At 38.0% G+C, this 12,525-nt stretch overlaps 1 protein-coding gene across 1 annotated transcript; it reads left to right on the top strand.

Moving 5' to 3' along the window:
- Positions 1,896-12,231, top strand: OLR1 (oxidized low density lipoprotein receptor 1; the record flags this gene model as incomplete). Its single annotated transcript, NM_213805.1, is given in 8 exon segments — positions 1,896-2,015; positions 3,666-3,683; positions 3,686-3,766; positions 5,798-5,924; positions 5,927-6,042; positions 10,570-10,709; positions 11,019-11,134; positions 11,398-12,231. Coding segments are annotated over 8 exon segments (819 nt in total). The 5' UTR covers positions 1,896-1,939.

Genomic DNA, 12,525 nt, shown 5'->3' on the forward strand with positions numbered 1-12,525 from the left:
GCAACCTAGAAACTATCATTCTAAGTGAAGTCAGCCATACAATGAGACACCAACATCAAATGCTTTCACTGACATGTGGAATCTGAAAAAAGGACAGACTGAACTTCGTTGCAGAACAGATGCTGACTCACAGACATTGAAAAACTTATGGTCTCTGGAGGAGACAGTTTGGGGGGTGGGGGGATGTGCCTGGGCTGTGGGATGGAAATCCTGTGAAATCAGATTGTTATGATTATACAACTACAGATGTGATAAATTAATTTAAGTAAAAAAATAAAAATAAAAATAAAATATACAAAAAAAAAGATATTCTATGCAGAAAAAGGGAATACAGAAAACTCAGGGAAGAGGAGCGTATGGAATCCTAATTAGACTGTCAATATTTATGATTTTTCCAAATAGTTTTCTAGATATTTTATTTGTTTATGTATTTTCTCTAATCTTTTTTAAATGTATTCTCTTCTTTTTATTTATTTTCCTGGTGTAGTTTAAAGTAAATATCAGATATCATATCATTTTGAAATACCTCAGAAGTTACCTCTAATATATAAGGATTTTTTTTTTTGCAATTGCAAATGAGATTGCAATGAGACATTATTTTTCTGATTAGAAGGTTTTGAGGTCAAAATAGGTGAGAATTCTATCAGTGAATATAAGGTGTATCTTTATTGGGATTCCATTGAAGAGTCTTCATGATTCAAGTCAATCATATAAAAATATATTCTTCAATGGCAATTCAACTGTGCTGAATATTACCCCTAACATTAATAACTATCATTTATTGAGTTGCAATGATGTTTAAAGTACAAAGCTTAGCGTTTTGCCCAATACCCCATTTGAATCCTTGTAGCGACATCAGCAACATTATCAAGTGGACATTTCATGATCCAATTCAAAGACAAAGACATTTGCCAAGATTTATAGAACAATAGGCCGGCAAAGGAAAGATTAAACTAGCTCCCTCTGGCTCCAAAGTTCTTTTCTGCTCTGTGTTATATCTCCACTGTATGAAAGAGCACTCCTGATTAAATTCTAAAATTACCCAGGTTATTATGACTAGAGATAAGAGCCATATGTAATTAACCCCCAAATTCCTAAGCCTATTTCTGAGGAAAAAAGTCAAAATTAAAAAGGAAAATATGAGACTTATTAGAGATATAGAATAGAGATAGTCTGATACAGTGAAATGAAAAAAAATATGGGGAGTTTCCATTGTGGCACAGCGGAAATGAATCTGACTAGTATCCCTGAGGATGCAGGTTTGATCCCTTGCCTTGCTCAGTGGGTCTGGGATCCAATTTTGCCATGAACTGTGGTGTAGGTAGCAGACTCGGCTAGGATCCTGTGTCACCATGGCTGTGGCTGTGGCTGGCTGCTACAGCTCCAATTTGACCCCTAGCCTGGGAACTTCCATATGCCAAGGGTGCAGCCCTAAAAAGGAAAAAAAGAAAAAAAAAAAAGAAAGAAAGAAAGAAAGAAAGAAAGAAAGAAAGAAAGAAAGAAAGAAAGAAAGAAAGAAAGAAAGAAAGAAAAAGAAAAAAGGATATTGGAATCAAATAATCTGGTCTAAATGCACACTCTTCCACAAATTCACTGCTGACTTACCCTTCTGAATTTGTTTCCTTATCTGAAAAATAAATACAAATTCTCTCCTCTAATGCTCATGGAAAACACAGTTTTCCCTTTCATAAATTACTTAGTGAAACATCCTGAAACACTATCAGAATCACCATTTTCCCCTCCTGCAATAGACATAACTCAAGAATTTGCGTCAGCCAACTTCCCAAAATGAAGCAAATACTCTCCTTCCTCCTACCAATGATTGAGTCATTCCATTAGATAGCAGCAGCTATTTAAACGCTCCAGTGGGAGCTCAGACATTTCTGCTTGTAGAAGTCCTTGGCTGCTCCACTCCCTCATTCTTGGAATAAATTCAGAAATGACACTTGATGACCTCAAGAGCAACAGTATGAAGGATCAACCTGACGAGAAATCAAATGGAGATAAAGCTGAAGGTACTGGGGGTAGGTGAATGTGTACAGGGACAGAATTAGCTTAGACGTGTAAACTAAACATAGGATTAGACGGCTGAGACACCTGAGTATGGGAAAATATTAGAGCGTTTAGAACATTTACTTAAAAGGAAAGCCAGATATGATGGTAATAAGGAAGGTGATGACCATGAATAAACTAACTTGGTATAATGATGATGAAGAGAATGAGGATAACTAACTTTTATTGAACATTTGCTGTAGGCTATGTTCTCTGATATGATTTATAAGCCTTATTTCTCTAAACCTTCACACCTTGAGATTAGCTCTATTACCTACTGTTTACAGAGGACTCACTGAAGGGGATTAACCTAAGGACCCAGTTTGACACAACTAATAAGTGGTAGAGCTAGCAGCAATCTCCCATAACATGGAACGGATATTGACCAGAGGGAACTGTTGGTGGAAAGTCTTACTCGTATACTTGCCTCTAAGTTTAGGATTTGGCAATTATTTGCAAGGTGCACGGCTCTCTTCAACTTCTTTTCTGTCAACTTGCCACACACATGCATGAACCCTATTTCTTCCTGTCAAAAAGTCTATTTTATTTGTATCATCTGAAGAGGCTAATAGGAGTGCTTTTGAAACAGGAGAACTCTGTGAATACATTTGACCACTGATTGATTTGGATCATTATACATTCACACTGGAAATTCTGTGATGTGATGTTCCCAGTCATGCAGCTGTTGACAGTTGGATTAAAGACCTTTGTTTGGATCTTAACATCTGCATGATATTAGGCAAGTCACTCACTGAATTTTCAGTTTCCTTATTTGGATATAAAAGATAACATTATCAGTGCCTAAAGTGTTTATCTTACAAGGTGAGGAGTACAAATTCATTGTATAAAATGTTTTCCTGCTGAACCAGTAATATCTGTGCTTTTGAAGTGGTGGACGACTTAAAAGATATTTGTGTACTTGTGAGCTACATGAGTATTTGTTTTACAATAATGGGAGGTTTTTTGTTTTTTTTTTCTTGTAATAAGAGTGCTGCAGCTGGTGTGAGTGGAGGATGTGGTGTTAACAGGAATCAAGTGACATTTTAAGGTTTCATTCCTATTTTCCTTTGGTCAGAACCTCAGTTCCATGTTGTAACTTTAGTGAAAAATCGAATGGTACAAACAGCACCTTCTTTAGACTTTCTCTGTTGATTAACTGATTAAAGGCTTATTTGTTTGTTGTCTGGCATTTGTTTATAGTATGTTACAACTCTGTGTGCATGTGTGCACGTGGTGCATGTGGTCTATGTTAAAAACATGAGGCTCTCTGCCCTGTGGAGGAGGTTGATCCAACCAAGGTGAACTGAGAGTTTCTTGATGTGGGGAAGAACAGATCAAATATAAGCTTAGAATCAGGTATTTGGAGTCAAACATCTGTTATTGACTCCTAGGTCCTAACTTTTGTCAGTTGTATGTCCATGACTAAAGTACTTGAATTATTTAACTGTCCCTGCTTCTCATCGGTAAAGGTGGATAATACGTTCTTTGTAGAGCCATTGAGAAAACTGGAGGTAAGTGATGCAAAGCACCAGGTGCAGACAGGATCCAAAGAATGGTTTGATCCCTTGCCTGCATCGTTTCTGTCTTTCTGAATCGATCCTCTGTCCCTCCAGGTCCTCGGAGTCTTTCCACTTGCGGTGGCGCCCTGCTGCCCTGATTCTAGGGTTACTGTGCCTGGGATTACTGGTGACCGTTATACTGCTGATAATACAGTGTAAGTGCTGAAGCAGGAAAGTGATGGAGAAAAAAATGAGGGTTTACAAACATGGTTCCTAAACTGGTTTCGTAACTGTCAACAGCCTTGACTTGGATACGTTTTAGGCAAACTGTCTTTAGAGTGAGTGGAAGATGAATGGTCCTATTGTGCTCTCCCCTCAAACAGATAGAGGCGTGGGAGGAAGATTATGAATGGTAGGTTTCTGTTTGGTTTTGTTTTCATAACTTCCTGGATAGAGCCTATTTAAATCCTGAAATAATGAGGAAAAAAATCATTTGAAGGAACGAATCCACAAGATCACCCAAGAGGCCCCAAAGTGAAAGAACTTCATTTAGTTCATATTGAGTGTTAATAGAGATGATTAAATGCCAATTTAAAGTTAAGAACTGGAGTTCCTGCTGTGGAGTAGTGGGTTAAGAATCCGGCTGCAGCGGCTTGGGTCGCTGCAGAGGCGTGGGTTCAATCCCTGACCCAGGAACTTCCATTACGGTGGGTATGGCCGTAAAATTAAAAAATAAAAATAAAAAATAAAGTTAAGAACCCAGACATGCAGGCTTAATAAATGAAACACATAAACAAAACAATCTTCGAACTTATGCAATGACCATTTAAGAAAGAGGGGATGTTGTGAGGAAAAGAAAGGAAAAGAAAGATGAAAGTGGCCAAGAAGGAAAGACAATTGTGCTATCATCCATCTAATCTGCCTGTGTATGCAGCTTGGAGATCTGAGTTATTTCGGCTCTCAAGAGTCCAAGTTATTAAGGCACTTGCAAAGCTATTTATTTCTTGATTAAGGTCAAAAATCACTTATTTTTTTTAAAATCCATGAATATTTTCAACCTATTAAGCATCCCCTAAGATGGGAGTAAAGCTTTTGACGCAGTGGTTGTCATTGGAAATGTCTTCCTGTGAGGCTCTGACCACTTTACAACAGGGTCACATCTGGCTTTCAAGCCAAGGAGTCTACTTTGTAATGAACCATCAAGCTTATGGGACTGAGACATTGGATTTCAGAGCCATTTGAAATACCTCCTGTCTGGGCTGTAGATAAGTGGTCAAATGAAAGGATGTCACAGTCATCCGCAAATGCAGCCACCACCAGGGATGAGCAGGTGAGCCTCAAGGGCTATGAAAACTCAGGATACTGCCTCTCCACTCCCCCAGAGCTGAGAGTTACATATCCAAGGAATGATTTCTGTGAGCCCAGACCTCTTTTGTTCCTGCTACCTGCCCTTTGTTGCAAAAACTCCTATGTATCCTAGGTCCCCCCTCTCCTCCTAGGAGCCTTTTCTCAGGGCGACCTGAGATGCCTCTCCAGGGCTTAAGTCCTAATTTTGCCCCCAAAATAAAACTTAACCCTCAAGCTAAAAAAAAAAAAAAAAAAAAAAAAGAACTGACACATTACACCTTTAATATATGTTTCCTGCTTGTCCACAACCTTCCTTTCATCTCTGTTCTTGCAAAAAACAAACAAACAAAAAAACCCAAAACGCCCAACTAACAAGCTAAAACAACAACAACAAAAAAAATGTTTTCAGACTCTTGTGACACATCAGCTTAAAATAATCCTGCGGAGAATTTCTCAAAAACGTGGTGAGTGTCACAGTTTATAAGTAAAATCAGGAAGTGTAGGAGGGTAAGAGAGAGCAGAGGAATTGACACAAATGGAGTAAATCATTAATGACAATTCCTACTAATAGTCACTGAGTCTGGTAGGTATCTGACTATCTTTGTATTTTATTTATGCCGCTGATATAAATTTATTTTGTGTTCCTTTTAACTTGTGTGTAACTCTCAATAACAAGTAAAATCCTGTTTTAAAAATCACAAGTGTCTTTGACAGTTCCTGACATTTAAAAAAACCGGCAAAATAACTTCCAAATCTATAATTTCTGAGTAGATTTGGGTCATTTTGCAGTTTATCTGTTATCAAAACAGATGATTTGATTCTGTTCTTTGATTTCTTCAAAATCTAGTGAAAGATTTTCTTGGGATTGCAAATGGAGTCATAATTCAATTATGATTTAGTGTCCCAGGTGTCTGATCTCCTGAAGCAACAGAAAGTGAAACTTACTCACCAGGAAGACATCCTGGAGGGACAGGCTTTAGCCCAGCGCCAGGCGGAAAAATCTTCCCAGGAGTCACAAAGGGAACTCAAGAAATGATAGAAACACTTGCCCACAAATTGGATGAAAAATCCAAGAAACTGATGGAGCTTCAACAGCAGAACTTGAATCTTCAAAAAGCTCTGGAGAAAGCGGCAAACTTTTCAGGTAAGAGGGGCGGGGGGAGGGGTGAAAAGAGACAATGGAAGCTTCTCTGTATTTCTTCACCTTTTTAGGAAATGTTTTTATGTAAAAAATTGGCATATTGGTATTTGCATCATTATTAAGCTATCATCTTCTACACCAGAAGTCCTCTTTCTTTGTCATCCTCACCCTATTCTATGCTAAATTCTTGAGATAATCTGGTTCAATTAACCACACTTTAAAAAAAATTTTTTTTAAGTTTTATTGAAGTATAGTTGATTTACAATACTGTGATAATTTCTGCTGCACAACAGAGTCACTCATTTATACATACACACATCCTTTCTTTTTTCAGATTCTTTTCCCATGTAGATTATCACAGAATATTAAGCAGGTGCCTGTTGGCTAACCATTCCATATAACCATACTTTTGTTGTATTTAAGTTTTCCTTCCTCATAAGAGCCTCCTCTTTCTAATCAAAACTCTAATTTTGAGATTTTTCTAGAAGAACCCTCCTACCCTTACCCTTGGCACAGATTCATATCTCTTTCCATTCCAGTGTATCTCAATTGTTGATTTCTTTTCCTAAGGGGGCTCCTTTGTCCAGGGAGACCCTTACTCTTCATTAGTTTTGTTTTATGGCACTATTTCTTAAACTACACTGCATCAATTTAAATTGAATCAGGAGAGGTAGGACGGCTTGTAAGTGTTAGGTAGATTCTTCAAATTAGACAAAAATATGAGTGGCCCAGGAAATCAGTGTACATGACATAACTGAGTTGATCTCAGCTGACTCAGTGAACTCTGAATCCAGGAGGCAGGTGGAAATAGTAGCTTCTATAACATGGAGATGATAATGTGAATGCTGATAATATTACAGAAGTGATCCGTATTATTTAGTCTTTCTATGGTGTGCAATTAAATCAGGTATTGAATTTTAGTCAGGGGAGAGTTAGAACGTCACTTTCAGAGGTGCATTGCTTTCCTGGAGGTGTAGGCATGAGTACCCTATTTTTGGCATTAGAAATTAGCTACCACAAATAAACAGATTTCTCCAGCTTCTTGTACAGTTTACTTAATATCAATCATGTAATTTCATTGAATAAAGATTGCATAATAATCACCTATAGATACCTATCCATTTATTTTATAGCTGAAAAAAATTAAACCCAGATAAGTAAAATGATACATAGTTTTGTATAAAGGTTTGCTGTTTTATAAATCCCTTCAGTATGTACATCTCTATTTATTTATTTTTTATTATTTACTTTTTTTTTTTTTTTTTTTTTCTTTTTAGGGCCACAGGTATGGCATATGGAAGTTCCCAGGCTAGGGGTCGAATACAAACTACAGCTGCTGCCTATGCCACAGCCACAACAACGCCAGATCTGAGCCATGTCTGCGACCTGCACCACGGCTCACAGCAATGCTGGATCGCTGACCCACTGACCGAGGCCAGGGATTGAACCCACATCCTCATGATACTGGTCGGATTCGTTTCCACTGCACCACAACAGTGGAACTCCCTGTACAGGTCTATTGGAATTTCCAAAATTAGCAGAAATTTTTAAGCAAACTGATTTTTAGCAAGTGTAAAGCACATACTGAATCTCTTAAGGAAAGAACTGTTGAGGAAATAAATGATTACACCATCTCAAAGAAGGCTTAAAGGAAGGAAGCTAATATATCTAAGACAGGGATAGTTATAAAATAGACATAGCCACATACCAAAGCTGATTTATTTCACAGGTGGAGCTGCAAAATAGTCTTGTTTTTATCAGTTGTATGAGATGAACTCTATGTCAGGACTGCTCAGAACCATTCCCAGAGATGCCAAGTGTGGACAACTAATCAAAAATAATAAGTGGTATGTCTTTTGCTGGCAGATATACCAAGTAACATGTTCCATTCCTTGACAGTGTCAGATAAAAAGCCAGTTAGTAGAGATGCCAGGTAAAGTACCGTGTTTTATCAAGCAGCTTTAGAAGATTCTCGAAAACATTAATAATAAAATACTGTATGGAAAAATATGCCAGTTTTCTCAAGTTTGAGACAAGTTTTATCTTTCCAACTAATAAGAATGTGGTCCTTGGGAAGATGCGAAGGGGGAGAGATGCTGGGAAATTACCATACGTGGTCTGCTTGAGGTCATACAGCTAGAAAGTGCAGATCTTCCTAGTATCAGACTTTAAATTGTAGCCCCAGAATTAGTGGTTGTTCTCAACCTCTATGGTACAAAATTATCACCCAAGTATCTTGTTAAAAATTCCAGATTTACCCCTAAATCCTATATCAAAATGTCTTAGGGGCACCAAGAAATATTTCCTCAGTCAATTCTAACTCAGGAGTTTGAGAGGTAGTGTGAGGTAGTAATTAAACAGACGCTAGAGTTAGACTCCTCATGTTGAAATTCCCATTTTCTGCATCTTTCAAATGAAGATAATGAATGGAAACTATGTCATCCATACTGTTATGAGGATTAAATGAGCTAATAATAAATATTACTGCCAATCATTTTTAGCATATAACAGTATTTGTGTTTGTTGAATTAAAAAATAATGATTAAAGAAAATATAGATAGTTTGAATATCATATTTTAAGATTTGTCTGTTTTACTTTTCGTGGCTTGGAAAACCTACATGGACTTTTAGTTCAGTAAAACCATATACTCTTTCCTTTGCCCTCCTATGACAGGACCAGGCAGATTAAGAAGTAAAAACCTTGTGTTCATTGCTTTCAACCTGGCCTTTTGAATGCCCTTTCTGGTTTACTTTCTTCTTTCATTGTTGCGTGTCCTTTTACCTCGTCCTCTCTGATAAAGCCTATTCTTGTAAAATTATCTAATGGCTTTATGCCAGAATGAAACGTGAAATTAAAATGTTGCCTTTCTCAAGGATTTTAATTTTTGTAGAACAAAGGGCTTTGTTCCCCATTAGAGAGATTCCAAGCATTAGTAACACACAGAAGAGACTAATGATGATGGAGGGGAGAAGAAAGAGGAGGAGGAAAAGGAGGGGGAGGAAGAGGAAGATTTAGGGGTTGTTTACTGTAACTGTAAATACGTAGACGTTGCCATATTTTGCCTTTTGCCTAAGCCCTGAGTTGAGTTTTTTGTACTCCCTAGGATTTTTCTTCTGAAAACTTCCCCCTGCGTTGTGAAATCTTATTGAAATTGAGATGCATACTTTGCATCCATTTATTGTTCTCCTTAGAATAGCTCTGTCCAAAAGAAATACAGTATGTACCACATATGCAGCATTAAATTTTCTAGTAACCACGTTAAACAATGAAAAAGAAACAGATGCAATTAATTTTAGTGACATATTTTATTTAACCCAATATAATTGAAAGAGTATTTCAACTTAAATCAGTATAAATATTATTAATGGCATTTTTAGAATCTTTTTTTTCGTACTAAGTTTTTCAAAACTGGTGTGTATTGTTTTATCCTTACAGCATTTCTTAATGTGAACCAGCCACAATTTAAGTACTCAACAGCCACCTAGGGAACTCCTGTTGTGGCTCAGTGGGTTACAAACCCAACTAGTATCCATGAGGATGTGGGTTTGATCCCTGGCCCCACTCAGTGGGTTAAAGATCTGGTGTTGCCATGAGCTGGGGTATAGATCACAGACACTGCTCAGATTCTGCATTGCTATGGCTGTGGCATAGGCCGGCAGCTGTGGCTCTGATTTGATTCCTGGCTTGGGCACTCCATATGCAGGTAAGGCCCTAAAAAGCAAAAATAAACAAACAAACAAATAAATAAATAAGCCACAAAGGGCTGCATGTCCAGAATTAGGAGGCACAGGAGCATCTTAGTTTATTTATTTTTTAATTTTTAATTTTTTTTTTGTTTGTCTTTTTGTCTTTTCTAGGGCTGCACCCGTGGCATATGGAGGTTCCCAGGCGAGGGGTCCAAACGGAGCTGTAGCCTCTGGCCTACGCCACAGCCACAGCAACGTCAGATCCGAGCCATGTCTGCGACCTACACCACAGCTCAGGGCAATGCTGGATCCTTAACCCACCAAGCAAGGCCAGGGATTGAACCCGAAACCTCATAGTTCCTAGTCAGATTCATTAACCACTGTACCACGATGGGAACTCCAGCATTTAGGTTTAAATCCATTATTCAAAGACCTGAAGTTTTCAAATATATGTGTATATTTTTGGAAGCAGTATAGCCATTAAATATTCATACCCCAACTTTCTCACTTCCATAATTATAAACATAATTTTAAAAAATAGATCAGATTCTAAAATTATATCCCAGCTCAAGCCTTGCTTTTTAACAGCCTCACTTTTTAATTTAGTTTTCTAAAATCAGAATGCTTCATTTCTCTTTCTCAAAAAAAAAACAAAAACAAAAACAAAACAAAACGGAGCCATAAAGATTCTAGGTTACTTAATCATTTGCAGAGTTTGCATATAATTCTAATTAGGAAGAGATGGTATGTCTATGAGAGTCCTGAGGGGTGCACTGATTTAAGGATTGTAGAAGTACTTTTACTCAGGCATAACTGACTGATTAGGTATGTAACACTTCCTAGGTCCTTGTCCCCAAGACTGGCTCTGGCATGAAGAAAACTGTTACAAATTTTCCTCTGGCCCATTTAGTTGGGAAAAAAGCCGGGAGAACTGCTTGTCTTTGGATGCCCAACTGCTGAAGATTAATAGCACAGACGATCTGGTGAGTTTTTATGCATGTGTGTTGGGCTGAAATATTGGCTTATAGGGAAATAAGTCAGATCTAGGTCCTCGGTGGAAGAGCATTTGTTCGAGATGCAGAATAGGTACCTGTTTTTTAGTCTGGCCTGGCCACTGATTACATGCATGTCCTTGGATGGACAGGGTATGGTGGGTCTCTAGGCTCCAGTCGGCATGTCTATAAAACCATCCAGAAGATGGCAAAGATCCCTTTGGTTCTGTGGCTTCGTGAATCTAATCTAAGATGTTCACATCAACTCTTTGATCAATTCAGAAATGTTCCTCCCTACAGGAATTCATCCAGCAAACCATCGCCCATTCCAGTTTCCCATTCTGGATGGGGTTATCTCTGAGGAAACCCAACAACTCATGGCTCTGGGAGGACGGTACTCCTTTGATGCCCCACTTGTAAGTTTCCTATTCTTTTCCTAATCTGCTGGTGAAGTTACTGCCGCATTCTGCAGAGTGTCCTCTTCTTGCTGGAAAGAACCCTGGGAAATTTCTGAATCTCTCTCCTCAGCCCTCTCATGCAGAGGCTTGCCCCTTGACTCATTCAGACCTTCTCTTGAGTTTTCCTTCTTACATTTATTACTGATTTGAAGCTTTAAGACAAGGCCAAGTGCCTGACCCAAGGTAGTGATATATCTATTTTTCTTTTTCTCCCCCTGCAGGTTTAGACTCCAGGGAGCTGCTTCCCAAATGTATCCTTCAGGCACCTGTGCGTATATACACAGGGGAATTGTTTTTGCTGAAAACTGCATTTTAAATGCATTCAGTATATGTCAGAAGAGGGCGAATCTCTTGAGAGCACAGTGAATTTGAAAGCTTTGGAAGAAAAGGAGAAGATCTTTGGATTCTTTTCTGGAATTTAAGCTATACTTGGTCACTTAAGTGCAAACCATGAAAGCCCTGACAACTGCCTGTTGCTCTATGAGTGCAGAACTCCTTAGCAGAGACTGGGCCTCAGCTACCTGACAGCTTGGTTATCAATAGTTTTAATTCTATCCCTTTCTCTCTGTGTTCCCTAGCGTGTCCCAAGCCCCCCTGCCTGCCATCAGTTAAGTCCCTTTCCTGTTTCTATTATTTCTAAGAACTTGTTGCTTAATGCAAGGTCGTAAAATTTTTTCTCCTTTGGTTTCTCCTAGGCATTTTATAGTTTCTGATTTTACATAGAAACGTATAATTTATTTTGGGTTAATCCGTAAGCCGTGTTTGGATGTACCGAAGTGTTTTTATTCCCCCACTTGGCTACTCAATTGTTTTCACAATATTTGTTGAACAGTGCATTATTTTTTTCACTATGGCTGTCTTTGCACTTTTGTCAACAATTATTGATACATGCCTGGGTCTGTTTCTGAACTCTCTCTTCTGTTTCCTTTATCTATTCTATACTCTTTGTTACAGCACCACCATGTTATTTTTTTCCCAATTTTAAAAGTTTTATTGAAATATAGTTGATTTACAATGTTGTGAGAATTTCTTCTGTACAACAAAGTGATTCAGTTATACAAGTACACATATATCCATTCTTTTTTCAGATTCTTTTCCTTGTAGGTTATCACAGAATAGGTAGTTTCCTATGCTATACATCAGGTCCCTTTTCACCATTCTTTCCACATACAATAGGGTGCATATGACAGTCCCAAACCCCCAGTCCCCCCTTCCCCCAGCCTGTCCTCTTTGGTAATCATATGTTTGTTTTCAAAATTTGTGAGTCTGTTTCTATTTTGTAATAAATTCATTTGCATCTTTTTAAAAGATTCCATGTATAAGTGATATATGATATTTGTCTTTCTCTG

The sequence above is a fragment of the Sus scrofa genome, chromosome 5 (genome assembly GCF_000003025.6).
Source record: "Sus scrofa isolate TJ Tabasco breed Duroc chromosome 5, Sscrofa11.1, whole genome shotgun sequence".
NCBI lineage: Eukaryota > Metazoa > Chordata > Mammalia > Artiodactyla > Suidae > Sus > Sus scrofa.